At 38.6% G+C, this 14,449-nt stretch overlaps 1 protein-coding gene across 4 annotated transcripts in view; it reads right to left on the bottom strand.

Annotated features, from left to right (window-relative positions):
- Positions 1-14,449, bottom strand: part of COBL (cordon-bleu WH2 repeat protein) — a 586,878-nt gene that overhangs the window by 157,598 nt on the left and 414,831 nt on the right. For 3 of the 4 annotated variants that reach the window (XM_040433733.1, XM_040433731.1, XM_040433732.1), the window contains one exon: positions 2,810-2,983. The exons of the other annotated variant lie outside the window; for it this stretch is intronic. In XM_040433733.1, the coding sequence (XP_040289667.1) occupies positions 2,810-2,983 (174 nt within the window). The remainder of the gene's footprint in view (positions 1-2,809; positions 2,984-14,449) is intronic. 4 annotated transcript variants of the gene reach the window in all.

Raw genomic sequence — 14,449 nt, 5'->3', positions numbered from 1 at the left:
TTTTGTTTGAGTAGTCTCCAAGGCATTGCTCCGGGTTAGCCAGAATCCTACTCCACACTGATGAGGGGCAACACCCCGAAACAGCTGTCTGTGGATGGATAACTGGTTTAGGTTTTCCCCGTCACATCCTTAAAGCTTGTAAAAGAGCAGGATCTTGACATAGGGGCCACTTAATATGGTGGATTTGGTGATCTCTGTAATGGGGACACCCCTTTGCTCAGTTTTCCTTCCTTTGAGGGATATCTGGCTTTCACTGTGTTGAAGACCCATAACTGGGGCTCCATGGTTATTTTGCATATCACTGTTTCCCAGGGACCTTTGCACTTCGGATTGCTGTGTCGAGACTCTTAAATGAGGCTCCACAGTGTTTTCTGTAGCTGGTCTCTCTAAGATCAGCTATTGTTTTGTTTGAGTAGTCTCCAAGGCATTGCTCCCGGTTAGCCAGAATCCTACTCCACACTGATGAGGGGCAACACCCCAAAACAGCTGTCTGTGGATGGATAACTGGCTTAGGTTTTCCCTGTCACATCCTTAAAGCTTGTAAAAGAGCGGGATCTTGACATAGGGGCCACTTAATATGGTGGATTTGGTGATCTCTGTAATGGGGACACCCCTTTGCTCAGTTTTCCTTCCCTTGAGGGATATCTGGCTTTCACTGTGTTGAAGACCCATAACTGGGGCTCCACGGTTATTTTGCATATCACTTTCTAGCATGTATGAGATTTTACCTTTTGTATTTGTATACATTTACACACATACATATGTGTCAGTGTTTGTACACACTCAAATAGCAGACATCAACCAAGAATTGGTACTTGTGTATGATATAGCATGTGCCGTTAACTCTGGAGAAAGCATTGCATAGAAAAATAAAAGACAGAATTGTAAAACAGCTCTGATTAACTAAAGTGACTATATTTATTGTTTTTAGAACAAAATCCTGAAAATCCTGGTAGATAAATAATACAAGCACTTTACAGTGAGGAAAATAGTTAGCACCCTTAGGTGCAGACCAAATAACTTTAGTCACTGAATCCTTTAGGAGGTTCTACAATGTGGACACGGCAACAAGAAAATCATCATAACGTCGTGATGTGAAATTAGAAAAAAACTTGGTATATGAACTGGCAAACACATTTCAAACCTTTTACAGTACAAGAGAATTTGTGTCATGAAGTGAGAGAGGAAAAGTGTGATAAAAGAAAGGACACATTCATTCCAACAGATGCTTTGAAGTCCACTAATCAGAAAGACAAGGACAGGAACAGTGGAGATCAGATGAGAAATGAGAAGTGTATAGACAGAGCCTGTTCAACAGCGCTTGGTATGTGAAGGGAATGATGCACAACAGTAAACTGTGGAGAAGAGAAACAAAAAAAGAATGCAGAATGAGTAAGTGTAGCTTTAAAGGTCATATCAGGCCATCCTTACCACTCTGCCCACAGGAAAACATGCAAAGGCAATACAATCAAAAACAAAAAATTCTCAGCAAACCACTGATGGTTAGTTGGGCTTTGGAGGTAAAATTAGATCATTCCAAAAACACACAATGAGTTACATGGCTGAAATGCATGTATCAACTTTACAAAAGAAGATATGAAAGAAAGTTTCAGATTGAAAACATGGGGAAGCTGGATGCGGTCTAACTTTTGAAGCATATATGCGATATTTCCAGCGGTAAAGTGTGACTTTTGTCTCAGACTCGGGAAGTTATTGTTTTGTTTTTGTTGAATGTCAATTTACTTACAAACTCTGCTCATTTATATTAGATAAAAAATAAATGCAGACTATTTTAATACTTACCTAACACTCCTTCCCACAATGAGTCGGTTTTGGCATGATGCATTTTTTATGGTGAAAATTTTGGAGAAAACAGTTGATATATTTGGCACAAATCAAAACGCCATTCTTTTTGCCTCATTTTAGGCCATAATTCTGTTGCAACATACTTAGTAAATGCCCCCATTGAGAACTTACATACTGTACAAGAGAAAAAAACTGTAACGCAGACAGCCACAAATGACCAATTCTCTAGCTGCAAACACTGTCAACATTATGTACCCAATCAAACCAATAATTAAACCAATATTAATACCATAAACTGTCCTACTTTGTAAATATTACCAAAACTCCAGTATGTTGCAATTTTTTTTTCAATATGATTATTAAACTTTAAGGTATACTCTGATATTGACCACTGAGGGTGAATGTTTTCTGCCATATACTGTACACTTCATGATTAATATTTGTTGACAGGATTATTTTATAGCAATATATGTTATTACTCATTTTGTGTCTTGTTAGCATTCAAGACCTTATCTTTCTTTATAAATTTAATATATCCACATACAGTTTCAGTGTTTTAGAAATCCCTTGAGAAATCTGTTCAATCTTAAATTTTTCAGTACCTCCGATATTCATTCGTTGGTTAAACTTGTTCGAAGTAGACATAATACCCCAAATATATTTGGCTTTCCAAATAATAATGTACAAACACATAAAATATATTTAAAGAAAAGTATATAGGAAAGGGAATACTGTATATAAGGAAAGTGATACCAAGGAATAGAATGTAGACCCATTAAAGATCACTGTTAGGGCTATTGACATTTTCCTTGAAAGACGGCACAGCAATTACATATCTGTTCATCTTTTTCTATAAGAAATTTCAGTGATCTGTTAAGACCCCAGATTGAAAGAATGTGAGGGAAAAGAAAAGAACTCAGAGACTTAAAGGAAAAATAGGTCACACAGAAGTAAAAGTGGAGCTGACAGGAGCATATAAAATATAGACTTGTTTGGAACCTACGTTTAGCAGGTATAGGTCTAGTTGGTCCTGTTACAGCAGCTCCATTTTCAAAGATTGGTGGGTCCACAATGTCATTATCAGGAGGAGGGTAAGGAGGGGGTGGGGGAATCATTAACTGGGGTGGGCTTCGGGAGTTTCCTCTTGGGGGCTTTTGTGGTACCTGCCGTCCATTACCTATATGAAGATACACAAGTTATTTAATGTGGACTTTACTATGATATGATGTTTTATTACTATATGTAGATTAGAAAACCTATATCATTAACAATCTGGATCTAATACTACATTACAGTGAGGTAAATATCATACTGCAGCACCTGTAAACATTTATGCTGGTAAGGATATTTTTCTCAAAGTTTTTCAAGTGTAATGACACTTTTTTCCATGAATGTTTCCACCATAATTGTAATGTTAGTAGTTTCGGCAATAAGTGCGCAAATAGGAAGCTGGCAGTAACGTGAGTTTGAATTCCTACCACGTCTCATGAGCCAAAACATGACGTCAAGATAACTGTAGCACAGAGACTTCAGCTGTAGATTCCAGTAAACAATGGTGTTTTGATAAAAAGTCTAAGTAATATAAATGGAGAAGAAGTATAAAAAAAAATGGAAGAAAATCTACACAACTGAATATTTCAATGCCGAAGTGAAAAAAATGGCTAATTACTTAAATGACACATATGATTTTCAATTGTTTTTTTTTTTTTTTTTTCATATCTATCTTCTCTAATGGCAATGTTATGATTTACTGCTTTGGATTGTAAATCTAAGGCTCTGTTCACACTACTGCATCCATCCATCAAGTTGCGGCAATGATGTTATACAGCTTGCTTTAGAGACGATTAAAGTCTCTTCTTCAGGTATTATCCCAGAGGAAGAGGACTAAGATGTCTTAAAAGCTCCCTATGTAACATTATTGCCTTTCATTTTGTTAGACATTAAAAGGTATCATACCTGCAAGACTCTTATTTGTATTCTCTTAATGAGAACAATAAACCAGTTGTCTACTGGCTGACACAGTACTAGACATTTTTCTTTCCATCCATCAGGGTAACACTGGGGTTCTGTTATTTTTGACTGCAAGAATTGGGCTAAAACCTGAATTATCCTTGTAATGAAAAGTTAGTGTGAATAGGGCCTTCCTTTTAAAAGTCTAGGAGTAACAATGGCTAAACAAGTTGCCAATTAATCACACAGCTTACACTATCTTTGCAGCCCTGCCTTTCACAAACTTGATGATTAAAATGTATAAAAACATTGTAAAAAGTATATGTAAAGGTGACAAAACCATTAAAATCAAATGTAACATTTAGCCATACAACACCAAGTTGTTCAACAATGAGTGGCTCTCACCATGTTTTGTAATGAATATATTTAGTTTGTGGGAAGAAGTTCAATTAAGGATAGCATGGGTCATTTAATATCCAGATAATAATTATCTGAATCTACAGTGCAAATTCATGCTTCTATTTGTGGCCACTCCATTTATCTAAATAGGTCAGGGTTGTTTAGCGGGATACATATTCTTCAAATGCAGGGGTATTTCTTACAGATCCCTTTTTCTAAGTAAAGCCACATCTTAGAAGAGATGACTTACTAGTGCAAGCTATTTTCTTCTAGGAATTGTCTAGCAATATCTAAAATGAGAGGAAAGCAGCCTGCTTACTGTCACCGAATGAATATCGGGGGTTCGACCACTTGGACTCCCACCAATTACAAGAACAGGGGTTCCTGAATCCCCTGTGGTAATAGATCAGTAGTGCTCAAATCTGCACCAGCCCCATTATCTGTTTAACGGTTCGGTATTTGTGAAGATGTTCAATTCACTAATTATCACAAAACAACTTCTAGAGAGAAGTCCTCCAAGTAAGACTCTTAAAGAGGTTGTCCAATATTTCAAAAACATGGCTGCTGTTTTCTAAAAACAGACCACAGCTGTCCATGGGTAGTGAGTATTGTAAATCAACCTAATTCACTACAATATAGCTGAGCTGCAATACCACATACAACCCATTGACAGGTGTGGTGTTTTTGAAAGAAAACAGAAAACATTTTCTAATCATGGACTGACCTTAGATGGCATCAGTATGCGTCATGAAAAGAAGGCAAGCCAGGGGAGGCAGTGGGATAATTTAGCAAATGTTCTGATGGGAAACCTTGACCAAGTAAACACTTTTATGGCAATGGTATCATCTAATGGTAGTGGCCTCTTTCATCAGAATAAGGTGCACTGTTACACTGCAAAAACTGTTAAGAGATGATTTGAGGAACATGACAAGGTGGTTAATTGGCCTCAAAATTCATAGATCTCAATCTGATCTAGCAAATGTGGGATGTGCCAAAAAACAAGTCCAATCAGTGGAGGTCCCACCTTGTAGCTTACAGAATTAGAAGTGTAGCCGCCACTTTAAAAAATTTTTTAATGTGTAACATTACATAACTTTTTCTGGTCTAAGTGCCAAATTATCAGATTGAACCAATCAGAAGGGGTAGTAGAAAAACTTAAAGGGGTATTACCATCTGAGATATTCAATGCATAGCAAAAGTATATGCCATAAATGTCTAATAGAGAATGGTTCCACTCCCAGGACTCCCACCTCTCTGGAGAATGAGCGTTCTCTTTCACCCATTTACACTTTGGAAAGGAAGAGACCCAGTTTGTTTTTTGTTTTTTTATATTTGATCAAAATCAGTTAATAACATACATTATAAAAATGTTTTCATTTTTATAATGTACATTAAGTGATTTTGATCAAATATTTGAAAAAATGGTTCTGAAGTTGTCCATTAGAAATGCTCTAAATGAGCATTGCTAAGGAAATTCTGTCTTCAGCTTGTATTACACACACTTAAGACAACTGACTATACATGCAGAGGCATGCTTCTCAGCTTCTAGTCTCTCTGCTGCTACTTAAATACATATATGTATATAACTGTCCCTATGTCATCTAAAACGCTTTCTCCTTGTCTTTCTATTATACCACTTCTGAGCGCTGATTGCTGTCTCTCCTCTATCTTCTTGGCATGTCTCAATGGCTAATTAGTAAGTGAGTATGCCTGGGAGATAGAATCATTCAGTATTGACAGTCAATATAATAACAAGGGAGAGTGGGAAAGGACATAAGTACAGTACAGTATACACATATGTATATCGGCAACAGCAGTGAGACAAGAGACATGCTCACCTGAATCTCTTCCCACAAATACATGCATGAATCCGCTCAGCTTCTCCTGCTATATAACATGGTGCTTTCAGATCGAATTTTATTTTTTGGTGACAGGTCCTCTTTAATACCCAAGTCATGCCTCAAGGACTATCTAAAGGGTTGAATACTGACTTATAGGATAGCAGCCTTACATCTGGTGGCATTAGAGGCAGATCTTGTTAAGAGCTCATTTGCATCCCTTTCTTCCCAGAATTCCAGAGGCGCATGGGCGCATGTATGTCCTTATAAGTCTCCTCATGCCGATTAAGGCGCTCTCTCCTGAAGGAGAGATAGTACCTCTCAAATCCTTTCCATTATGGTGTTCAGCACATGCAATTAAAGCATAACTGCTGTTTATTTTTTTTTATTTTATTTTTAGCCAATGTGTAGGGATAGTGACAGGGAACATTTTTGTAATATACTTTATTTAGGGAAAACGTTTATTTTTAGTAGAAAACTGGGGCTGAAATGTCCCTTAGCCCTCTCAAATGAGCGTTACTAAGGGCCATCCATCTTCTATTAACATAGCAGATACGGGCTGTGCGGGAGCTGTGGGCTTCTGCCTGCCCTGCCGCCTCACAGACTTGTGGGCACAGGAGCCTTATGTGTTAAAATTAAATATACATTCCCACTTTTTATTAAATATAAATGCACTTGTACACTATGTAAGCTCACTGACCAGTGTGGCCAGAGCTGTCAGGGAGCTGCTTTCCCCCTGCACTCCCAACTAACTAATGAAGCGGTAAGCGCTCACCTCAGACAGTGCAGGGGGAAGCTCCTATACAGTATATAAGGACATAACTGTCCTCTGACTGTCTGCACTGCCTGTAGTGAGCGCTTACCGCTCACACAGGCATCGCTCCCGGCGGCTGCTTCATTAGTCAGCAGGGAGAGCAGGTGGAAAGCAACTCACTGACAACGCTGGCTACGCTGTGTGTAGAATTGCATTATATTTAATAAGGGGAATGTATATTTAATTTTAACACAGAAGGCTTCTGTGCCCACAAGGCTGTGAGGGAGCAGGGCAGGCATAAGCCCACAGCTCCCGCATAGCCCGTCTCTCCTATGCTAATAGAAGATGGATGGCCCTTAGCATTGCTCATTTGAGAGATCAAAGGGACATTTCAGACCCAGTTTTCTACTAAAATAAACGTTTTCCCTAAATAAAGTATATTACAAAAATTTTCCCTGTCACTGTCCCTACACATTAGCAAAAAATAAATTAAACGGCATTACCGCTTTAATATTTCAGTTTCTTAATAGATCGGACATTTTTAGATGCAGCAATACCAATAATGTTTACTTTTCTATTTTTTTAAATTTTTATATGTAAAGTTGTGAAAGAGGGATTTGATGTTTTAATATTTTAGTTTTTTGATATGTTAAACTTTTTTTTTTTTAGTACCCTGGGACTTGAATATACGATCTTGTGATCTCTTGTACCAAAAATGCAATAGAATAAAATTGCAGTCTTTGTTATTTTGACAAATATTGAGAAAGGGTGGTTGAGCGGCACTCCTTTAGATAGTTGGCGGTGCTCAGTGGTAAAGGTGCATATAATTTATATCAAAAAACCACGGCACTCTATAGCTGCTTTTAAGTTGCTTGTTTTATTTCATTATTTCATTATATATCTTTTTTCATTTTTGTATCCATCCAAAAATAAGCCACTGGCCAACGTTTCGGTCTAGTCTTAGACCTTGTTCACGGCCTAATATATAGACAAGTAAATGTTTTAAATTAATATTTAGATATATACAACAATAGAAAATGGTTCTTTCTCAAATCACATAATATAGTTGACAATGCATGGATAATAACGTCATTATTGGGAAGAAAATCTCTGTCATGTAGAGGAGAATACAAAAACGGACCAAAATCATATAAGAACGGACCCTAGATCATATAAGCATATATATCTCATTCAGGTGGTCTATCAATAGCATGGTATGCCGCAGGGTGAGAGCAGTGGTCTAAAATGGGATGCTGTAATAGGGATATCCAAATAGCGGTGATGTAGGGTATCTGTGGAATCCAAACAGTATAATATTATTAGGTAGATATTGGGATAGTGTTCTAGTCATATAGGTGATACAAATTATGTAGTTCAGACCACTTAGATACGATGCCAATAGACTTAGATATAGAAATACTGTCAAATGAAGGTAACATGAAGGTAGCATAACGGTAGCATGAACACAGATATTGGCAGGATCATTCGCCATCAATTTTAGAAGCGCACATACCTTAGTCTGCATAGTAGGGAAGTATCTGGGATGGTATAGGGACGCTACTAGTCTGTGTGGTTTATGAAGGTAGCGAGGAGAGGCGTGGAGGGGCGTGTCTAGTGCCAAAAGCGTGCGCATATGCTAGTCCACGTGACAAGCGTCACGAGCGGACGCATGTGCAGAGCGACTTGGGCGGAGAGTAGCTTGGGCCGGATGAGATGTGTGCGGGCGCATGCGCAGTAGAGAGCGCTGGTCTAGAAAGGGAACTGGTAGAACGTTCTACCAGTTCCCTTTCTAGACCAGCGCTCTCTACTGCGCATGCGCCCGCACACATCTCATCCGGCCCAAGCTACTCTCCGCCCAAGTCGCTCTGCACATGCGTCCGCTCGCGACGCTTGTCACGTGGACTAGGAAGTCACTTTGCATATGCGCACGCTTTTGGCGCTAGACACGCCCCTCCACGCCTCTCCTCGCTACCTTCATAAACCACACAGACTAGTATTGTCCCTATACCATCCCAGATACTTCCCTACTATGCAGACTAAGGTATGTGCGCTTCTAAAATTGATAGCGAATGATCCTGCCAATATCTGTGTTCATGCTACCTTTATGCTACCTTCATGTTACCTTCATTTGACAGTATTTCTATATCTAAGTCTATTGGCATCGTATCTAAGTGGTCTGAACTACATAATTTGTATCACCTAATTAGTGATGAGCGGGAGGTGCCATATTCGGTTTCGCGATATTTCGCGAATATTCGCATGAATATTCGTGTTATATTCGTCGAAATCGAATATTCGCAATTATTCCAATTATCGCGAAATTATTTTTCGCATATTGCGAAAATTTATCTTGATAGTATAAGGCAACGTTCCTATGCTAATGACTATGGCTAGGCTAATATGTGTATATTACGAAATTTCGTAATATTGCTCTAACTTCGTCTCTTAGAATATTACGAATATTCTAAAAGACGAAGTTAGAGCAATATTAAGAACATTTGCAAAAGTCGAAATTGCGATGCGAGTAATATAACACGAAATAGTCGCATGAAGATTTAAACTTAGCACTGCTATATTCCATATTCTAGCCTAATATGGAATATAGCTGTGTTAAGTTAGCACTGCTATATTCCATATTAGGCTAGAATATGGAATATAGCTGTGCTAAGTTGAAATCTTCATGCGACTATTTCGTGTTATATTACTCGCATCGCAATTTCGACTTTTGCAAATGTTCTTAATATTGCTCTAACTTCGTCTTTTAGAATATTCGGAATATTCTAAAAGATGAAGTTAGAGCAATATTACGAAATTTCGTAAAATACACATAGATTGTATTTAAGCTAATATACTGCTATAGTAATAATTTTTAATAGTGTACATATTTTACAAAACTTAAGTTCAGAAGAGGCAAAAAAAATTACAGGAAAAAAAAGGGATTATAGCACTATATTAGCTAAATTACAATCTATATGTGTATTTTACGAAATTTTGTAATATTGCTCTAACTTCGTCTTTTAGAATATTCGTAATATTCTAAGAGACGAAGTTAGAGCAATATTACGAAATTTCTAAAAGACGAAGTTAGAGCAATATTAAGAACATTTGAAAAAGTCGAAATTGCGATGCGACTAATATAACACGAAATATTCGCATGAAGATTTCAACTTAGCACAGCTATACTCCATATTCTAGCCTAATATGGAATATAGCAGTGCTAACTTAGCACAGCTATATTCCATATTAGGCTAGAATATGGAGTATAGCAGTGCTAAGTTGAAATCTTCATGCGAATATTTCGTGTTATATTACTCGCATCGCAATTGCGACTATTGCGAAATTTCGTAAAATACACATATAGATTAGATTGTAATTTAGCTAATATGGAATATAGCAGTAAGTTGAAAACGCCACTGACTGGAGCAGCCAGGAAGCCAGGAATCCAAAGGACAGGTAAGAACAACTTTAGGGAAGTGGGAAAGAAAAAAATATAATAAAAAAAAAAAAGAAAAAAAACGAATATTCTATTTCGCGAATATATAGAACGATATTCTAAATATTCGCGAAATCTCGAAATTGCGATATTCGAGAAAAAAAATCGCAATTCGAATATTCGCGCTCAACACTATCACCTATATGACTAGAACACTATCCCAATATCTACCTAATAATATTATACTGTTTGGATTCCACAGATACCCTACATCACCGCTATTTGGATATCCCTATTACAGCATCCCATTTTAGACCACTGCTCTCACCCTGCGGCATACCATGCTATTGATAGACCACCTGAATGAGATATATGTGCTTATATGATCTAGGGTCCGTTCTTATATAATTTTGGTCCGTTTTTGTATTCTCCTCTACATGACAGAGATTTTCTTCCCAATAATGACGTTATTATCCATGCATTGTCAACTATATTATGTGATTTGAGAAAGAACCATTTTCTATTGTTGTATATATCTAAATATTAATTTAAAACATTTACTTGTCTATATATTAGGCCGTGAACAAGGTCTAAGACTAGACCGAAACGTTGGCCAGTGGCTTATTTTTGGATGGATACAAAAATGAAAAAAGATATATAATGAAATAATGAAATAAAACAAGCAACTTAAAAGCAGCTATAGAGTGCCGTGGTTTTTTGATATAAATTATTTGTTATTTTGACAGGCTTTCTGTGGCATGGCTTAACAGGCAGTCTGCCATGGCAGGCTTGTGAACCTTAACAAAGCCCCAGGCTGCCATAACAACCAATCAGCGTCCTGCAATTCAGGGTTCAGAGGACATAGCGATCCCCTGCTATTAACAACAGCATTGGAGGGGTTAAATGACCAGGATCAGAGTCATCTCCAATCCTGTTCAATGCTAGTGGGTATCATACAGCCAGCACTAGCAGTGTATGGAGTGGGCTTAGCTCATGGGCCCACCCATACATTCCTTTGACGCAAATGATGTACATGTACGTGATTTTGCCTTAAAGGGAACCTGTCATCAAGTTTAAGATGCCCATACTAACGGCAAAATAAAGTAGTGACAGATGAGTTGATTTCAACGGTCTGTCATTTATAGGTTAAAAGTAAGTGGTTGCCGAGAACCAACATCACAATCATTGCAAACTGGGCCTGGAAAAGAGTCCCGGCCACCTGAGAAGAGTCATGGTTATACATGGATTCCTGCTCTCCCTGCCCACCTGCTGATGATTGACAGTCTTCTACCTAGTTTTCTCCCTTTGTCTCTAGGAGAGAACTGCCAATCATCAGCAGGTGGGCGGGGAGAGCAGGAGATTATGTATAACCAGGACTCTTCTCAGGTAGATTTGACTCTTTTCAGGGCCTGGGCTGCAATGATTATGATGCTGGTTCTCGGCAACCACTTTTAGCCCATGATTGACACACCGCTCAAATCAGCATTTCTCTCAGTGAGGTCAGCATAAAGTTGATGACAGGTTCCCTTCAAGGGGTTAAAGTTGTTAAAAAAAATGTAACAGAGATAGTATACCCTGCATAGGACAGGGAAAGCAACTGACAGAATTTTATGTATCAAAGCTCGCTGCCAAAACAGCTCTGACTCGTTAAGGCATGTACTCCACAAGACCTCTAAAGGTATCCTGTGGTATGCAGCACCAAGATGTTAATAGCAGATCCTTTAAACTGTAAATGCCAGCTTTTTTAATGTGTAGAGGAAGTGATTACAAGTATTTTTGTAATATTCTTTTTGACCTGATTTTGTTCACTTTTGTTAAAAAAATGTCTCTGCAGATTTCCATGAGCAACGCTCTAACTGGACATTGCTACGGAAAATCTGACTTCAGTATGCACTGAATACATCTCACTATTACAGGTAGAGGCAGGCTCCTCATTTTAAATGAACAAGTATGGTCGAGAGAAAGAAAAGAGAAGGAGGGAGATTTCTCAAACTTGGTTTAAAGTAGAACTGGCTTAGTTGCCATAGCAACCAATCAGATACCACCTATTATTTTTCAGAGCACCTTTGGAAAATTAAAGCTGGAATCTGATTGGTTGCTAGGGGCAACTAAGCCAGTTTTCCTTTACTCCAGTTTTGATAAATCTTCCCCCATGACTTCAGTTCCAGTAGATATCACCTGAAAGTAAGTGGATTTACCTGCATTGTACATGCTAGAACACCTTTGATATGTTAACCGGATTGCATAAATTAGTTTTCATTTTCAACTTTTGCTATATATTAAGAAAAAAAATCCAAACTACTTGCAGTAGTTTCATTGAAATCACTTGTATACGGTAGCTATATAACCCAATTTACAAACATCAGTTTGAGGGTTCCCGTACATGATGCAGTCCAGTAGCAATGTTACTGCTAATTGCTGTGCTTCATCAGTACTTCCAGGGCTGTATCGACACTGGCTCAAATTATAAACATTATCATTATAACAACAATACAACATTTCTTTTAGAAGAAAACATGAACATAGGCACAACTGTATGCTTTTTATGCTAATTGTCTTTTTTAAAGGGGAAGCAGAGGGATTTGCCTCCTGAAGCACATCAAAAGCTATACTGTGAAACTGTATTCAAACGTATGCATAACTCATACCTACCTGTCTACTGTAGACAATACAAATAGAATGCCATACAGAGAAATACATTTCTATACTGCAATGTGGTGGTGTAAAAAAAGACAGAGCTTTAAGGTGTATGCTGGATCTTCAGCAATATGACACCAGCTTTTTGTAGATCATACTACAGACAGATATCACTGTATCAGAAAGAGTATATGGACACCAAGAGAATAGCATCATGTACAGACCACTGATTCTCTGGGCTCCCTTGGACAATGAATGAATTTTTACTTAAAGAGGACCTTTCACCTGTTTTAACAGTACAGTATCAATATTTGGCACGACTAGTTGTCATATCGCAAATTTTTGTTCAGATACGCTTCTCCGTTGCGGCGCAGTGCCCCCCGTTCTGTTTTGCCTTCCTGTATGCTAATCAATAGCATCAGTACAGATAGAAGGAGACAGACGCATTTCTCAGGGGGTGTCTCCTTCTCCCTGGCTGTGAGGATGCCACTTCACAGCCAGGGAGAAGGTGAGCCTTTTTCTCAATGGCTGTAATGTGGTCCACTGTGACTGGACAGCTCACAGCCAAGGAAAAGGAGACACCCACTGAGAAATGTGGCGGACTCCTGCATAACGGATACCAGGCGGATCCGTTATGTGGCCCATAGACTTCTATTATGACGGAATGCAAAACGGAATGCCTCTTAAAGGCATTCCGTCAGAGAATTCTATTATGGCCCGTGGTATCGAAATCCATAACGGAATTGTAATAAAACCCGAACCCAAACTTGTAAAACACAAGTTCGTTCACTCCTAGTCCTCTTTAACCCCTTAAGGACCGGGCTCATTTTCACCTTAAAGAGGACCTTTCACTGATTCTTACCCTATGAACTAAGTATACAGACATGTGGAGCGGCGCCCGGGGATCTCACTGCACTTACTATTATCCCCGGGCGCCGCTCCGTTCTCCTGCTATGCCCTCCGGTATCTCCGTTCCCTAAGTTATAGTAGGCGGAGTCTGCCCTAGCGCTGGCCAATTGCATTGCAGAGCTCACAGCCTGGGAGAAAATAACCTCCCAGGCTGTGAGCTCTGCGCTGCGATTGGCCAGCGCTAGGGCAGACTCCGCCTACCATAACTTAGGGACTGGTATCTCCGCCTACTATAACTTAGTGAGCGGAGATACCGGAGGACATAGCAGGAGAACGGAGCGGCGCCCGGGGATAATAGTAAGTGCAGTGAGATCCCCGGGCGCCGCTCTACATATCTGTATAGTTAGTTCATAGGGTAAGAATCGGTGAAAGGTCCTCTTTAAGGACCAGGCCATTTTTTGCAAATCTGACCAGTGTCACTTTAAGTGCTGATAACTTTAAAACGCTTTGACTTATCCAGGCCGTTCTGAGATTGTTTTTTCGTCACATATTGTACTTCATGACACTGGTAAAATGAAGTCAAAATTTATTTTTTTTTTTTCCACAAAAAATACCTAATTTACCAAAAATTTGGAAAAATTTGCAAATTTCAAAGTTTCAGTTTCCTCTACTTCTGTAATACATAGTAATACCCCCAAAAATTGTGATGACTTTACATTCCCCATATGTCTACTTCATGTTTGAATTGTTTTGGGAATGATATTTTATTTTTTGGGGATGTTA

Source organism: Bufo bufo, chromosome 5 (genome assembly GCF_905171765.1).
Source record: "Bufo bufo chromosome 5, aBufBuf1.1, whole genome shotgun sequence".
In the NCBI taxonomy this organism is placed as follows: Eukaryota; Metazoa; Chordata; class Amphibia; order Anura; family Bufonidae; genus Bufo; species Bufo bufo.
Note: the sequence above shows the minus strand (reverse complement) of the source record. Positions and strands in the feature narration are given on the sequence as shown.